This window comes from Pagrus pagrus, assembly GCF_965226575.1.
Source record: "Pagrus pagrus genome assembly, chromosome: 10".
NCBI classification, from domain to species: domain Eukaryota; kingdom Metazoa; phylum Chordata; class Actinopteri; order Spariformes; family Sparidae; genus Pagrus; species Pagrus pagrus.
Window position 1 is genome coordinate 19163268 of NC_140194.1, and position 18314 is coordinate 19181581.

The window sequence follows — 18314 nt, forward strand, 5'->3', positions numbered from 1 at the left end:
ATTTACAATTGACTCTTTCACAGCATCTTCTGTTTTAAGAAAATGTTATGAAAACAAAATAATAATACCCCAATTTCTTTGAGTGGATTACTGGTCTCTTTTACTTAACATATAAAATGAGTTGATTTTACATTTGTCTTTTCATTTTTTACATTATATTAGAATATTATACAAGTAACAGGGCTGACACCTCAGTAACAGGGTTGACAACAGTTACCGTATTGGTTATACTGCTTATTTAAGTTACAGTTATGGCTATAATCAAGTTATAATGGGACATTCCTTAATCTTTCATTCAACATGACTAATCTGAATATTTTGGAGACAGATTTTCTGAGAGGAATTAGCATAGAAGATGATGAAAAATGATGATGATATATGCTTCTCGTCTCTCAGGATCAGCATCTCTACGTTGTCTGTATCTGCGTTGTTTTTCAGCGGCAGAAAGAGGCATCCTAACAAAATCATATAAAACACATAAATCACTTTATTGTTAACAGTAACCTATTTCATGTAGTAAGTTATAATAATAAAAATAATAATGAACTTGATTTATAAAGCACACTCCTAAAATAAAAAGGTCTAAATCTATCTAAAATAGATAGATCAGTATAGACGGGTTTCACGTCATCGCACATATGCGCGCGCAGCCAGGGGGCAGAAAGCGGAGCATGTCTCATTTGTTTACCAGTGGAGTCAGCGGAGAAAGATGGGATGGATGGAAACTGTTTAATATCCCGAGGGGATCTCATCCTTTTGCCAAGAGAAGAAGAAGATTGTGGGTCCAGTGCACGTACACCCAGGCATCATAAGGTTTTGCCTTTACTCCCTATCTCTGGCTGGGCAGGACACCTGCCCTCAAAGCGCAAAACCCTGAACTCGTGTCATAAAATTTTAAGTTTTGCACATGACCACAAAGTACATAATTATACGCGTCTAAAGATTTGTATGCACGCAAACTGTCCTTAGTGTACACACTAGGCTTCTCAATTATGTAGCCGCCAGAGGAAGGCTACAGTTAGATAATTGTATATGTCGGGCCATATAATAGCTGGCCATTTGGACATATCTGAAATCCATTCCTCACTCGGAATTTTTTATGGGTCTGGTAATTTCTCACCAGTACTGAGGACCAGTTTGTTCAGGTAATCGGTGCAGTCTGAGCTGCTGAGGCTGTTGATATAACTGGTCTGAGCCATCTCTGTCAAGACCTAGCTAGCGAGCTGTCAGACCTGTAGTGTAAAGTATATTTACCGATATTGGCGGGTTTTTTTTCTTTCTAAATGTTGGCAGGCCGTAAAGTAGCCTTGTTGTAAACATTTTTACTTTGACTTTGTTGACGTTCACTAACATTGCCGCCCTGCTCCTGATATTGTAGACATCCAAAACAGCCGTCACAACCTGGTAAGTTGAGTGAAATTCATGGACATTTCAGCAAGTGTTTTTCTGATTTGTGATGCAATGAAAGACAAAGCGATCTTTTTAAATGAAATGACATTTTATTGCAATTGTGTCAGGGAGAACTTACAAACAATACGGCATCTACATTGATATCAGTTCACTCCGAAGCAGTCTTTTGCCCCCTGGTTGCGCGCGCACCTAGTATTGTTTGTACACAAGAAACCCGTCTATAGGTCAGCACCCTTAACACATTGTAGCCCGCCTGTCAGTAGAATAAATAGAAAAACATGATATTTAGGTATGAAACCTGCAAAAACATGTAAATTATGTAAATACTATTGGAAAGAAAAGTATATTTTCATGCACACACAAAAGCATATGCTTTCGTCAACCCTGTTACCTTAGAATAGTAACAGGGTTGACGAAAAATGTTATTGGCAGCCATTACTAGTCATATGGTATATGTCATGACACCACATGTTGTGCATTCATGAGAGGCTTAAATGTTGTTATATATGTACATTTAAAATTTCAAACAAATAACTTTTTAAAGTATGCTTTTGTGGTAACAGGGCTGACACAATGAGCTTGTCCCACCCTGTCAGACATTACATAAGTCAAAGAAACTTCATTAAAAAAAGAGGACACTCACTTGTTTTTTCACCATCAACTTCATAAAAGGCAGATGATTTCACTTCCTGGAATGATCCAACTTTCGGAACAGTCCATTATCTCTGAAGGGGTGTTTTCATTGAAAGTAACAGGGTTGACAACAACCCAGGGACCCGAGTAAATTGTTGCCACTAGGGAGGAAGAGCAGGAGGAAACATCATGGAAAGACAAACCCCTGCTCAGTATGTACCATTGACAGATTGAAGAAGTGGCTGATATCGAGAAATCCTACCAGTGGCGGGGAAAAGGCCGTGCAAAGATGCCCCTGAGACAATCCAGCACATAACAGCGGGTATAAGATGTATCTTGGAGCACAGGGGGAGTGTTGGTGCTTACACTTACACTTGATCATTTTAGTCAATATTTGCATGTTTTCAACTACACATTTCTACTTACACATTGCACCTTTAAACAGATAGTAATAAATACAGTATATATACTTCGATGTAAACAGGTTAGGTAAGATATCAGTTAAGCAGGGAGATGGGGCCATTGCAATAGAACATATATATACACTATGGTTAATTATCGTATTTTCCCTTACACAAATCCACAAAAGGGTGGTTTTATTGTGAAGTTTGCCTTGTACAGGAAGTCAAATGTTATTCTGGCGGCCTTGACAGTGGTGGAGTTGTGCGTGGTGTGAATACTGAAGGGCATCAGTGAGCAGGCTGCAGCACTGACAGGTTTCACGTCAAGCTGGCCAGTAACAGCACACAGTGGAGTCACTCATTCTCACCTTTTAGTCAGAGACGAGGAAAAGTGAGATTTATCTGCACTGAAACTTATCACAAGATTATTCGGGCCATTCATTAATTCATTCATATCATATCATAAAAACTGCTGCAACTTCCTCATAACGATGCGGCTCACTGAAATTCAATGGAAAAGTTAATTTGTCCAATGACACAACTGCAGGTCAACCAAAGGTAACACAGGGTGGTTTCACTGTGACCTCCAAGCAACCTTTAGAATTTATAACTTCAGTATTTAATGGAAAGTGTTTTATTTTCTTAATCTTTGAGTATCCTGAAATTCAGATTTTTATCACTGATATTTATTTACCTTAATCGAAAATGTGGGCCTACATATGACATCATGATCTAACTCAGCAACAACTTGATCTCAAAGTCTGTCCCACAGACCTCAGCTCAGTTTTCCTCTTCTTGATTGTGAACTCATCTGACTTATCCAGACTTTCCTGTCACATGTTTGGTCAAAGGTGTTGATGAATGTGCATAACGATGCTATGTCATATACTGTGCCTTTTTCTTGTAAATGTTTCCAAAAAAACCCCTTTAATTTGAATTCATATAGCAATAGTCAGTAATCAGACATGTGCAGTCCACTTCACAGTCACTGGTTTCCAGACAGAGCTCATACTGTTTTATATTCAGGCCCTGAGCTCCTTATGGAGGATAATTCAGTAATCTGTGGATTAAAGAGGAAATAGTGGGCATACAGTACTCAGATCAAAGTTCACATTGTATTTCTGCAGGACCTGCAGTCAGTTTGCAAGACAATGTATTTGAACAAACAGTGTGTGTAGTCTGTTGAACTTCAACCAACAGTAAGATTATAATATAACAATACGTGTTACTGGGAGAAACTTGCTGTAGTAAATTACAGTACCAATTAAATGTGTTCACCTGAGCTGGACTTTGTTTTACAACACTGAAACACAGCAGACATAATTAGGCTTTTCTTTAAACGTCGGTAACATGAGTAATAAAACATTCATACACATTTATTAAACATGAAAAGTTACACAAATATATACACATACTGTATTTATCAAAAATACAATACACCCATATATGGATGGTCTAAATATCCCTCAGAATGCAGTATGGAAATGGGAAGCCACCAAGAAGCTTGTGACACCCGCTTAATGTTATCAGGGAAATGTCCAGAAAGGCTTCTGGAAGCACACTAAAGTACAATACAACAATGTTAATGCTATAGAGAAGCCAAGTCAAGAGTACAGACCTGAATACAATCCATCATTTGTGGCAGGATTTGAAAGCTGCTGTTGAGCGATGGCCCCCATCCAACATCACAGAGCGCGAGAGGTATTGAATGTTATAATAGGGGAAACTTGCAAAGCTGATTAAGGCCAATGCAGAAAGCAAGGACTGTCACTGCTGTCAGAGTACATTGATTGGAGAGAGATTGAATACTTTGCTATCAATAATTTTGTTACATGCATGTAAGTGATTTAGGTCCTTTTGTATAAAATGTATCACTTTGATATTGGACTCAGTTTTGTTTGATTCAACAGGCTTTTATCACAGCAGACATTTTGACTTGTCATAGTATGACAATCAATGGTAAAACTAATAACATTAATAATGACTCTGTTGTATTCAACAGTCGAAAGCCACGACTATGAGCCAGCGTGCATTATACCAGGAACCTGAAACCAAGGCGGGTAAATAAAATTAATAAATTTGTGCTGTTTTAAAATGCCCGTCATTAAAACACCCATGCAGCAGTTAAAAAGCTCCTACTTCAGGAGCAAGTTGTTGCAGAGCACGTCAATCTTGCTGTCTAAAATCAAACACAAAAAACGGCACACCTCAGCGGCGTGTCACCTTATCTGACTTTACAAACACTGGTACCTGATGTTAATCTTATGAGTAATAATCAACAAGTATACTCTAAAAAAATAAATAAAATAAAAAGCAGTTCTGATGAAACATAAAGTCGAATTCCTGATCAGATAACTGCAATTATTAATTTTCTGGGGATATCAGCAGCTATTAAAATGTAATTTCCTGTAAGCAACAATCATTAATGTTCCACCTACTAAAAGCACATATAAGGGTTTATTCTTCCAGAGCAATCAACCTTTGAACAGGTAGGTGATTACAACATGAAAGTATCAGGTTTCATTTTATTTGCAGGCGGCTGATGAACTTGAATTATAGAAGTCACATTCACAGAGAGGAAACTCTGTAGTTAGAAGGTACTTGCTTTGCCCAATATCAAAATCATGTGAATCATAAGAAATCAGGCTGAGTAAAGGATAAAAAGGAAACACTGTCAGTAACTTAATTCAGAAAACTTGTATTTATTTACATAAAACTTTGGCAACATAAGATATTTACACCATGACTCAACCATTCAGGCTTCCCTTTTACTTAAGAGCAAGTCTATGACAAGAACAAACTAATAAATAAACAAATAGTTTTTACATAAAAAATTTCAGCTTCAGACTTGATTGTAAAATTGCTGATTAAGAAATGAAAAAATGACATGACATAAAAGATCATCATTTTCCAACATTTTAGTTTCAGAAAACATGGCAGACTTTGATAAAATCATTAAGAGGAACAACTTGGCAGAACTGCATAGGTTTTCAACTTAGTGCTAAAACCTACCTGTACTCTTTAGATGTCCTGATTAAAACTAAAGTCATTGGTTAGAACAGAAAATGTCAAAAGTGTCTGTGGAGAAGAAAAGGACATTCATTCATCTGCAAAAGCCCTTCAAGTGGTGCTTGAAAGACATTTCAGATCAGACATCAAAAGCATTTTTGATAGAATAGGGCTAAGTAAGGCTTCACAGTACAACACAGATAGACAGTCTTTTTGCTGGTTTTGTGGTTCAGTGAAGCAGTCTCTTTCTGCTGTAGGTCTTCCCTGTGTTTTGGCGTCTGATCGGCTGGCTGAAGGGAGAGACCTCCACGGCGTCATCTCCTATCCTCCTCCCTGACGCAGACTCATCTATAAAGTTTAGGAAAAGATGACGATTGTTAATTTACAGTACAAGTGATGACAAGTTCATTGCGTTTATCAGGTCATTTGTTCACTTTCGGCCAGAGCTCTGACTTTCTGGCTCACCTGGACAAGTGAGAATACACTACACGGCCAAGAGTCAGACATTACTCCATTATGTGACTAGGGCTGAAACTATTGATTATTTTCATTGTCGATTAATCTGTCCATGACTTTCTCGATAAGGGCCTGGCAATATGGTAAAATGGAATTTTTTTTTGAAAGATATTATATTTGCGATATGATTCACAATCATTTTTGTATCACAACTTTCATTTTCATAAAAAAAACTATTAGTCATAATGATGCGACATCGGATAGGGTCTGACTATACAAACAAACATGTTTTCTTACATCCGGAGAACAAGATTTGTAGGCCAGGGCAGCTCTGCAGCACTGCAGTATTTCATTGTAACGCTATTTTGTCACACATTTTACCTTTATCCTTACCGTTACAAAAATGGCAGGTTCTGCAGTTTCAATATTCTATTTGGATATTCTGTTCTCAATTAATCATTTTGTCCATAAAATGTCAGAAAATAGCAGCTGCAATTTCCCACAGACCATGACAATGTTTTATTAACTTGTTTTTATTCCACCAAAGTTTCTTCAGTGGTGAAAGATATTCAGTTTAATATCAAATACAACTATGTAAGAAAGCAAAGAGTCCCATTTGAGAAGCTGTAACCAGGTCAAGTTTGCTCAAAAACAAACATCTTACCTTTTAAATTTGGCATTCTCTTACTAGCAGAAGCAGTTTTGCCTTTGAACAACAATGGAGAGTGAGTGAGGGCCAAAATTCCACTTGCTGTCACCGGCTTCCTCACCTTTGAGCTGGGAGGAGTTGCCACTGTCAGAATGTAGAAAACAGCAGTGACAAAATTAGATTTTTATTCTGTAACATACATCCTTGAACATCCTTTCATAAAAAAGTTTAACTTTGTATTTATCATTTAATATCTTTAAATAAAACTGATTTTATGTCAGATTTTGTTTGATTGTAATTTGTGACAATTGAACATTTTTTTTACATTTATTATGAGTTATTTATGAAGTAAAACTACAAAATATGTACTGGTCATAGCTTTACATCTGAACATTATCTTGCTTTAATCTCATGTCATTGCACACCAAGTATATTTGTTCAGTTTTAAATTTGTAACTGAAACAAAACAACAAAACATTTTATTACAGAATGTGTCAACTAAAGCTTACATGAATTGACATCTCCATTTCCAGCGGCCCAGATCATTTCTTCTTCCGTTCTCTGAGGATCAGCCCCGTCAGCCTGCTGAGCCAGCTTCTCCATCCAGTACAAGTCTTCCAGTGGAGAAAGAGGAGATGCGTCTGCTCCAACTGGGGGTGACTGTTTGGAAATCAACCCTATTACTGCAGCTTTGTTGTTTGAGGGCTCATCCGTATCCTCCACGTCCTGCAATCTGCTAACTCCAAGGTCAGCCTCCTCCAGCAGCTCCACCAGCAAAGCCTCCCCCTTCAGGCCTCGATCTTTGCCTCCAACCACTCCAACCTGAGCTCTCTTCCTGCGATGCCAGCTGTTGAGGTTGTCTGGAGTCACCTTCCCTACACTCTGAGGTGAAGGACTCATGGGAATGATCTCTGCAGTTGCCACTGGAGACATTGTTCCAACAGGATGGCGTGTAGGGGTGTAAGACTGGCAGATGTAAGTTTGGACACTTCCACCTTTTCCAGGTGTGCTCTTGGCCGGGGTGACATGAGTACAGAGAGATGGTGAGACACATCCGGGATCTCTGTGCTTAGAGAATAAAGCCAAGGGGCTTTCCAGCTGAGAAGGTTTCACACCAACTAATGGACTCTGAGCTCCTAAGGCCAAATCACTCGCATTCATGGAATCTGTGCGTTTGATCTTGAGCTTGGGAAGTCCTGATGTCTGCATTTCCAGTTCTACCTGGTAAGTCAGAGGATTCGGAGTACCCATGCCCTTTTGTTTGCGAGGTCTTGCTAGGCCTCTAGGGGTTGAAAATCGAGGGGATTCATTTCCGTAGCCCAAACGAGCAGCAGCCTCCCTCTGCTGCCGGTCAGGGGTCTGCCGGAAGCCATAGCTCCGGCCGGGAGGTGTACCTTGGGTAGGCACATGTGGTTTTGGAGAGACTGCGCCCAACAGAAAGTCTTCACCGGACTGCGAAGGCTTCCGTGAGAAGCTAATATTCATCTTGAGACCTCCACTGAACTGGGTCTTTATAACTGCCGCATCTACAATGTCCATACCATCGTCTGTGGATGAAGAGTTAAAATGTGATGAGTCAAACTGCTGTGAATCTGTATGGGAACTAGAGTCCGCTTCAGAGGTTTGGGAAGGTCCAGCCTGTAGCTCTTCTGTTAGATCTGACTGCATGTTCTTTTCCACAAGGTGACAGTTCTCAACAGATTCTGTGTTAAGCATGGAGGAAACATTCTCACTAGACTGAGATCTTAAGTTATGTCTGGTGGTTCTAGCACCTTGACCAGACCTTGTTCTTGTCAAGGACTTTGCAGGAGACTTTACTGAAGTTTCTGATCCCTCTAAAACAGCAGCAACCTCTGGTGTTAATACTGGCTTAAATGGGGATGTTGGGTTTGAACTTTTGGCTGGCGTTCGTCCAGAGCGTGTAATCATTTGGTGAGTAGGACTAGGGGTCCTGGTTTGAGTTGTAGTGTTGGGTGTAGGTGAGAGGTGGCGGTCAAGAGGTGGTGTGGATTGTTGAGGAGGCATTTCTAGTAGACCAACAGTGTCACTTTTTTCTGGTGTTTTCATCCTGTTGTGAAGTTTTTCCAAGGACGTCTGATTTTTTTCCTTTGTCAAAATAACACTTTTTGCATTTTCAGAAACCCTTACCAAGCTTACTTGACAAATCCTTTCAGGGGTCTTAAAAATGTCTCTTTTAGTGTTTGTGCCTTTGACAGGACTGCAGAAGCTGCGTGGTGATTTCAACAGTCTGGGAGAAGTGCGAGATGCAATACGAGGCGACTCTGGAACCTTGAAAGTACTGCTGTTCTCTGCCACTTTACATTTTTGAGGTGATGGAGACCATGTGACGCTCTTCTTAGGAGTCCTGGAAACTGGGCTGTTGAGTAATCCATAAGAGAAGTGACCTTCGACCAAGGCCTTGACTGGAGTCCTGAGAATACCCTTCAGTGGGCTCCCCACAGGGCTTTGCTTAGTAGGCGTTTCTACCACAGCAGTTTTTCTGGCTTGAGATCTGAAAGGACTGCCTCTCAGACCTATACCAAGTTCACGAGAGCAGGCTGCGACAGGGCTCTCTGCAACAGAGAAAACATTAATCCTGGATGGGGGTGGGGTTTTTGGAGTCCCTGGGGTTCGGGGGGTCTTGGGAGTTTTGGGTGTCCTTATCCCATGGCTGGCCATCCCACGTCTGCCAGGTGATTTTGTTGGTGTTTTATTTGGACTCTAAAACAAACACACAGACAGAGATTGCATTAAACCGACAAGTCCTGATTTCTTTGGCCAGCAGAAACACGTTGTGAACACACTGAAATATCACCAGCTTCTGAGTTGATAAGGTCAACTGAATCTAAATTCAGCTACGTAAATGGATGGATGAATACATGGATACTGTAATTAAATGGATGTCTTTACATATTTATTGTACAGGCAGTGCTTTACATGGAAATATATTTCTAAGGCACAACAAAAAAAAAACCTGACATGAAAATGACAAGATGCTTTAGTCATTTTGCACTTTTAGTATAATAATTTTATTTCATTGTGTCCAGTAATTGTTTTAAATCTCCTTATTCATTGGCAAATTGCATGTCATGTGTTTGGTGGACCACAATATTGAAAAGAGAACTTACCTCAAAAACACTAGAGTCTGTGAACAGCCGTGACCTGGTGGCCCTGGTTGCATGAGACTGGTCAGAAGGTCGACCGGGGGAAGCAGCAGCCCCAAAAAGAAGACGCATGGGGGACCGAACTGCTTTCACATTAACCCCACTGATTTTGCCATCACTGAGAGTAAGCTGGGATGCGGTGAGCGCTCTGTCCAGGTTGCGGGAGCGAGGTTGAGAACTTGAGTAGAAAGTGTTTGAGTGCCTTCTAGCAAAGTTTTTTATTCTTGGGCTCCTTCTCAGGTCTGAAACAAAACCAAAGCACAAAAAACAAGTTATTGGTGTTGCTTAAATTACGTAATGTTGCCCTTCATTGTCAAAATGTTCAAGAGAAACATCCAAGAACATTTTGTTAAACAAGAGAAATACAGATTATACTTCTTACATTCATTCAAATATATTTTGTGTGGAAAAACAACAAAAACTGTGGTGTCAGTAAAATACCTTCTACAGGCTTTACTGGCGACTCTTCCACTATGCACTCCTCAGTTGGTACAGATCTCCTGGGGGGAAAAAAGGTCAGAAAACACGTAGGTAAACATCTAAGTTTCCAATAATCAGAAAATGACAATAGAGATGGGAATCGAGAACTAGTTGCAATTTGTCAGATCTGTCAGCCATCAGTTCCTTTTATTGATGCTGGAATGTTTTTGGACAGTTGTGCATTGCAAAAACAATGACGCCAAACTCATCTACATGCGTAAACATCTGTTTTAAAAATACTGTAAATCTGCAGCTCATTGATATCATAAAGGAAATGATTGCTGCACTGAGTGACCATTGGTGATTAATTTTTTTCCTACTCTGTTTCAATGCTGTTTTCAGAAAGACTCGAGGGATAATAAAAACACCCACACTGAAAATTGATCAGAAATCAATAAGGAAATCAAATGATAAAATCTTATCAATTCCCATCTCTAACTTTGGTTGATTTTTGGGATACATAACTTGTGTTATGTAATGTAAATATAATTACTGAGGAATTTTAAAAAAAGCCTCAGTAAGTCTCAATAGGGTTAACTGTTGTTACACATACCTTCCCATTTTCTGACGGTATAGGAGACGACTGGACACCTGCTTGTGATGCGGTGTTTCACACACTTTCTTTGTTAGAAGTTTGTGCCTCTCTGAAAAAGAAAATTCCACTTAATTGAAATGGATGTACAGTGGGACAAACTTCCATCACTCACTCATATCTGAATAACAGGGATGGCTTAATACTGATAATTAGAAATTCAGTCATTCGTTTACAGCAATTTTTCTTTCAATTAATTTGAAATAACTAATCTCTTTACCTTCAGATTCATGAGATCGCTTGCGTTTCAATCCTTCCACAGCGGACACAGACTGGCTCCTTGGCAGCTTGGCCTTCTTTGATGGGGAAATGATCTCTTGGTTGAACAAGTTTCTTCTCACCTTAGTCACCTCTGTTGACAATCAGAACATGGTCTGTATTAAGGACTCTCATTTCATAACATGGTGATGCCTACTGCTAAATGTGTCATACATTCAAAACCAATTTCAAGGTGTCAAAATGGTATTGAATGTAGCAATATCCCACTTTCAACTTGAAAGGAGGATGTTAAGAGTTGTAGAGTTGCAGTGCCTCCACCTCCTCAAAAGGTCCATCAGAAGTGGCACACTTGGCTCCATTTTGCAACATTATGAACGAATAAAACACATTGAGCAAACTAATGTACAGCAATGGATTGAATTACCCTATACAAGCAGTCTACGTTACCTGAGGATGTTTTTTGACAGAATTTAACCCAAATTAATTCAAGCCGTCTATAGTCACTGTTCTTAATTTGGAGCAAACTTCAAACCTTTTACAGTCACATTTCAAACCTACTGGCATGTTCAGTTGTAAATTTAAAGCATACCTTGTGTTTCTTGTTTCTGAGTTTGTGGTTCTGCAACAGGTTTCTCCACAGCAACACAGACCTTGGATTTGGACTAATGAAAATAATGACAATAAATTAGGTAAAGTAAAATAATCTGGATTAGACAGCTAATAAAAACATGAAACGTATGTCAAAATGTCATCTTCACACAGGACAACAAAGTAAGTGTCAGAAGCAAGAAGAAAGTTTGATCGAAGATTCATAATAATCCAATCAGGATATCAGCAGTATATCACCAGCAGCATTCATTATCTAATGTCATCTTACAGCTCTTGTAGTCTTTTTGGGCATCTCTATTTGGCGAATACTCTGTGATGATTCAGTCATACTGCGATGGCGAGTCAGCATCCCACTCCTAAAAGTAAAAAACAAACTTCAAATTCTTGACACAATACATAACAAACATAACTCAAAGAGCAACATCATCATCTTCATTTAAATATTTCATCTTCTTGATTTCTCATAACTAATTGGTGTCTTTAACATACAGCCATCCCTTACCTCCTCTTGCTGGCTGAGCGATTTCGCAGGTCCTGCAGGCGATCTCTGCCATCCGAAACCAAGCTGTGTGTGGATAGAGGAGGCGAGGAGGCGGATGGAGAAACACTGTCCTTGGCAACTGACTCGTCACTGAAGAAGTCAGCAGGTAGAACAGCTGTCAAAGCCTCAGGGAGCTGGGTACCCAAACTGTTGTAGATGTCCGCAAGCACTCGAGGGATGGCGGTCATCAACCTTCCATGACACAAAAAGACTATTGTTAGATTCTACCAACCATAGATGTGGAATATTTGGCTTAGTTAAGATTTGTGTTACCCGATACAATTCGACATGGATGCTGCGATACACTACGTTAGTATTCAAACTTGCCGTTTTTTATCACTTTTGTTTTGAAAAACTAAAGATACATCACAATCAAGAATCAAAAGTTTGTTGGCAAAATAATTAAAGAGAACGGGAAACTACAAATCCTGAATTTGTAACAAAGAAAGTGGCAACTTTACAATTGCCTCCAACAAATTTCATCTATACATATAAAACACTATCAACAATACTTAGCCTTTATAATATTTATATTGTATTTGCATTCTTCTCAGATATTACAAAAAAGTTCCATTCCAGCAACTGCAAAAACTTACCCGGGGAGAACCTCATCTTGAAGGAACCTTGCAAGGCAAACTGGGTCTTTTGTTAAGGAGATTATCCTGAGCATTTCAGCCACCTAAGGAACAGGAGAAGTGAGAAGAAATTTGTTGATATTTGCTTTCAGTTTGCTGGTCAAAATGCTTTAATAGTGTTAATAGAAATAAATCAATTTTTTATGGTATTTTTCATCAATATTAGTTGCAAAAGAATGGCAGTGCTAACTTTTCATAACAATGAAACCCTGTAGCCCCAGTTACTCTGCCCTTTGCAATAACATGAAAAAAAAATAAAAGACTGAATTGCATGGAGGCCTTAATAGCCAGCATCTTACCTCCTCTGCCATCTGATCACCATCCAGTGAGTCAGACTGCTCCGAGGAGAAAAGTCTGCACAACTCCAGCCTCAGCAAAGCCTGAAGTTGGCACCTAGAAGAGACAAACTGTGTTAGTGACACCTAAATAAAATTGACTTGGCTTTGGAATAGAAGGGCTTTCTCAACCTTTTTTATTGTGCAGAATGGGCACAAATGTTAATCAGTAATGACCTGCCACAGACAGACGTACACAAACACTTCATATTTTAATCCTAAGAGAGACAGTATAATCAATTGACTCTAAAAACAAGACAACACACAAAAGGTAGAAAGCACTCACTCTCTGACTTTGCTATCAACATCAGCAGTCGTGCTGTAGAGCTGTCTGATTGATTTGCTGGTCTTGAGAAGGTGATGCTGGACAAACAGGGACATCTTTACCTGTGGATTAAATGTTAAGTATACAAATTAATCACAGCCAAACTTCACCTATCACTTCCTCCACTATCAAATTATGATAACCAGTCTGAGGAAAAGATAAAAGTGGGTCAGGTAAGAATCTTGAAATACATATAAAGCTACCACTTGTCTCACCTCCAGGTCTGATTCTGCCACAAGGAAGGTTTTCACAGCAGACAGGAGGTGCTGGACACCAGTGACGAGAGATGAGTCTCTCTCTACCACTGTCTTGTCATAAGTGGACTTCAGATGGGACAGCAGTTCTGCCTCACTGGTGAAATCTGAGCAAGGTGAGATGGTTATTACTTAATTTGTTACTGAATCAAAAGGGAGAGTTTGACTTTTACTTTCTTGCAGGAAAAGACTGCTGAGTGTTGTAAAGTTTTAAGCAGCACACTCACTGATGGTGTTCACTCCTTCAGATTTGTTCCTGTCACTTGACCGTCTCTTTCCCCGTCTCTCTGGCCCCTTGCCCTCAACTCCTATCTGCTCAGCCTCGGCCTGATTCTTTTGGGCTTTGACATTCAGCCGCGCTACATTCAGCATCTGCAGAGAGCGGCTCATAGTCTTCATCTTCTGCTTCACTGGTGTGCGCTGGGCGCCACCTGTAGATCAAAGATGGGAAACAAAAGAGCAATATTTAGTGCTACTTACAAATTTTTCTTCCATTTTAAAATATGAACTATACTTATGTTTCAAAGGATAATTAGGGATTCAAAATATAGCGATACACTTCACAACATTCAAAGAAACTCTGGAATATTAATTAAAAAAAATTTAAAAAAAGAACATCTCACGTTTCTTGCCCCTCTTGTCATTTGCACCCCTGGATGTTTGATACAGTTCAGCCAGACCACTGATCAGCTCCTGCTGTAGGACAGACGACTCCTCCTCTTCTTCTTTTTGCTCTGGCACTGCATGCAGCAGCCTGTCCAACAAAGAAAGTGAAATATCAGGACCATATGTTATACTTTTAGCCGAGACAGATTTTTTTAGGCAGCATTTGATTATTCTTGTATTTAAATCTTTATATAATATTTGCCTCAAAAGCATTATACACAAATCAAGCAGAAATTTTTAAATCATAATCAACCTTACCTCATTGACTCCATTAAGTGGGAACTCACTCCTGACTTGTCTGACTTGGGGAACCAACTTTCTAATATGCCTTTGGTCAGCGAGCAATGGCTGACTTCCTGCTGAGCCCACTCAGGAACTTGATGATCCTTTGGCTGGTCTGAGGAATTAACCATATCAGCAATAAACAGCAAGCAATTAAATACAATATGCACCTATCTGAAACCATCTAACACATTAAAGGTTTTGCAAATTCCATGAAGTATACACATAGGTAAGGAACATAAATATTAAAAACATGCATTCCAACAATAATCTACCATTGCAAATGTAAATTGAAAATTAAAACATTATACCATTCTGTTAAAATACATTAAAAGTAATCTGTGGGTCCACGTCTTCGAACAGCTATAAGTCAACCTACAACCTTTTGTTAACTTACTCTTTTGTTTTTGGTGACAATCATGTGTGTCTTTGATGGAATTACTGACAAATCCAGGTAGATTCTTTTGATGTTTTGAACCCTGAATATTACTATTCTTTCCTCACCATCGACACCGTCACCATCCTCCTCCATGATGTTGTACACTACTCCCAGAACACTGCTCACAACATCTGGCAGTTCAGCTGAGGTCTCTGCTGTAGCAGGTGCGATGATTTCGGTGGTCAGGAACTGGTTATGCTGAGTGATTCCTGACTGGAGAACTGTGAGCAGAGCTGTAGTGTGTGACAATGGGGAGAGGACAGCTGAGCATACCAGGCCGCTGTCATTCACCTCAGAAAGCTGCGGGAACAAACAAAAGACAGGAAAAAGCAGAAGTTATTCCATTAATGCCCACAGAAGAGAGGGATATTTTACAACAGGATCTGTCCTGACTCATTAAAGTGCGATTTTATTCAGTTGGACACTGCAAAAGAGCCTTAACTGTGACAGCTGCACTGTATAATTGAAACACAATTTGTCTCACCATTTGCAGAGAATGAGTAGACAGTTGCATGAGAAGATGCTGAAAGGCAGCAGCTCCCTGGTCACTGTTGCTGGAGCACTGAAGCACCCAAGACTCTGTGGGGGTCTGTGTCAGGGAGGAGGCATCCCAGCCCTGCAGCACTCCTTTCAGACACACTTTCACCGACTCTTGGAGAAGCCTCTGTCTGCAAGACACTGGCTCAACCATGACGCCACAGCTCTGCATCACATCACCTGGTTGGGTGAAGAATAACACACATAAATAAAGGCAGTATATATTCAAATCTAGGATTAATGTGCTTAATTTCCTTTCCCTGTCATTTATTTAGTTCATACAATTTCCACTGTTGCATTCTGTTTTTTCTTCAATGAGGATGGACAGTATGATGTCTCACGATTATTTAATACCTGCATTTAAACTAAAGATTGCATGAATAATTCTAACAGCTTCAATATTTCAGGCATGTCTGAGTTGTAACAGACGATGTTAAGAGTTCACTTTAATGTTACCAACCTTGCTCCCACTGCAGAACACCACCTTTCACAGGAAAAGCCAGGCGGTAAAGCCTTTCAGAAGATAGCAGATATCCAATGCTAGACCTGAATGCAAAGGCCTCTTGAGTGCAGCAAAGATTGAGCAATGCAACCACAGGGATCACTCTGCCATCCACCTGAGCAAGAACCTCAGACAGCTTGTCAAAGCCGAGATGGTCCTCACACCTCATGACCTGAAATAAGACAAAAGATCAAAGTTGCTTTTGTCAGCGAAAAGGGATTTTTCAGCCACTCTATCAGGTAGATATCTGTAACTAATGACTGGATGTGTATAGCCATTTCTTAAATTGCACAGTTTGGTTAAAAAGGAAATGATATGAGTTAAATGCCTTGAACGTGCAGGTTTTAAATCCCAAAAGTTGCTGGTCCTGTTTTTGCAACATGAGTAACACACAATTACTTTTTAGATTCTAGTTATAGTGGGATCCTAGATAAGTAACAAACAAAGGGAAATGCCAAAACTAAGTGTCTCGTTAAGGTGTTGGGCCATCAGCAGCTGCCATAAGAAAATCAAAAAGTATACAGAACACAGCTAGAGTAATGAACACCTTTTTTTCAAAAGAAATACCTCCTCATCTGGTGTTTTGATGATGATGGTGGATGAATATTTGTATCTCAATGACTTATTATCAACTTATTGATTTATAAATATTGTCATTTTTTATGTTGTCCAAATTGTCCAGCTCTTGTTGATGCCTCATGATAATATTCTAATGCTACAGTGCTCTATGCTATACTCACCTGGGCATGGGATCTACTGTCAACCCAGTGCAGCACAACCTGTCGCTGGACAAGCAAGTCGTGAAGGCCCCTGGATATCATTTGGTCAGTCACATCCGTAGACAGGTCATGGTTTTCCAAAGAAAGATAGTCCACAAGTTGTGTCCTGGATCGTGGACACTCTGAGACAATAAACACCACATTCCTCTCTTTGTTTGAAATATCATCGTCCTGTGAAACACTTGCAGCTCGGCTCGACTTCCTGGGCCTCAACGACAGTTTAGTGGGAGAAGTGATGTCTGGCCTGTCCCACTGGAAGTCCAGCAGGGTCTCTTTTAGTGCGTTTTGAACTGACGCAGATTGACTGCACTGCAGCTGCTGACGAGAGGGGCACGGTTTACCCTTCACGTCAAACTTGGCTTCAAACTCCAGTTCAAAATCCTCAAAAGTTTTGTGGCGTAGCTCCTTGAAGTCCGATCCCCTTGATATTAGCCTGGCACTGCGGCCAGTCTTGGAGTGAAAGAATTTATAACCCCAGCGCACCTTGTCAAATCCATATTTGCAGCTGAAATGCAGCAGAATTTGTAATATTCCTCGTTTCACGAAATGATTATTGACATCCAGTTGATCGCCTGACTCGTGATCTCCATAATCCACGTCAATAACAAAAACCAAGTTGTGTAAAGCCATACCGTCAACTTCAGTGTCCCAAAAAGACAGCGAATGGCTCCAGATCCCTTAACTCAACGAGAAGCCATGGAAAGACGTCAGTGTTATTAAAAAGTATTCATGTCCGCTGTCATTAGTTCAACAAACTTGGTCCAACTGGTCGCCCATTGTGTTTGGGCACAAGGACGCCATTTACAGCTGCCAACATTAGGACACTTCTACGCTATTTAGCTAACTTAGCAAGGTATGGTAGCTAACGTAACTGTACCAACGTACTCACAAATTAGTGTAGGGAAGTTTGACATGAATATAGCTCTCGCCGTTGTTTGACATAACTTAGTGCACCCGCGGTATAAAACAAACACGCGTAGTTAGCCTTTAAGCTAGTTAAAGTTGCCATATAACGTTATTCGATTACCTGACGCTAAACTCTTCCATGATCGCCATTTTGTCGTAGCTGTCTGTCCTTAACCGTTCGCGCTTTTGGAAGGAGAGCCCACCCCTTCAATGTGATTGGTTACATGCTTAACAACAACAACCTAATTGGTCCAAAATAAGGCTTAAGCTAGCAGGTGATTCGCCAAAGGTCTCATATTAACTTTTTATTGGTCAAGTGCACCATCCATCAAATGTGGACCGAACGTAGCATAACACAGGAACAGGCAGGGCTAAATGACTGACAGGCACCACCTGCATTTAACTTTTAAAAACTAGTTAGTCGTTATTAAGATATGATGTACATCAATATGTAACAGGGAATTTGAAGATAAAAGCAATACGTCGACCCG

At 39.9% G+C, this 18314-nt stretch overlaps 1 protein-coding gene across 2 annotated transcripts; it reads right to left on the reverse strand.

Moving 5' to 3' along the window:
* Positions 1-5126: 5126 nt before the first annotated feature.
* Positions 5127-18023, reverse strand: ticrr (TopBP1-interacting, checkpoint, and replication regulator). 2 transcript variants are annotated; one of them, XM_084363234.1, is made up of 22 exons: positions 17945-18023; positions 16879-17039; positions 16097-16310; positions 15584-15816; positions 15165-15399; positions 14637-14775; positions 14336-14466; positions 13940-14143; positions 13674-13819; positions 13420-13520; positions 13098-13191; positions 12760-12842; positions 12125-12355; positions 11891-11978; positions 11603-11675; positions 11015-11146; positions 10756-10846; positions 10164-10222; positions 9687-9964; positions 7068-9279; positions 6574-6702; positions 5127-5801 (listed from the first exon to the last, which is right to left on the reverse strand). In XM_084363234.1, exons 2-22 carry the CDS (start codon positions 16957-16959, stop codon positions 5683-5685), a joined length of 5073 nt encoding a protein of 1690 aa, XP_084219360.1. In that variant the 5' UTR covers positions 16960-17039; positions 17945-18023; the 3' UTR covers positions 5127-5682. The 2 variants fall into 2 exon arrangements, with proteins under 2 accessions (XP_084219360.1, XP_084219359.1); XM_084363233.1 differs by having other exon boundaries at positions 16879-18003.
* Between the last annotated feature and the right edge of the window lie 291 nt (positions 18024-18314).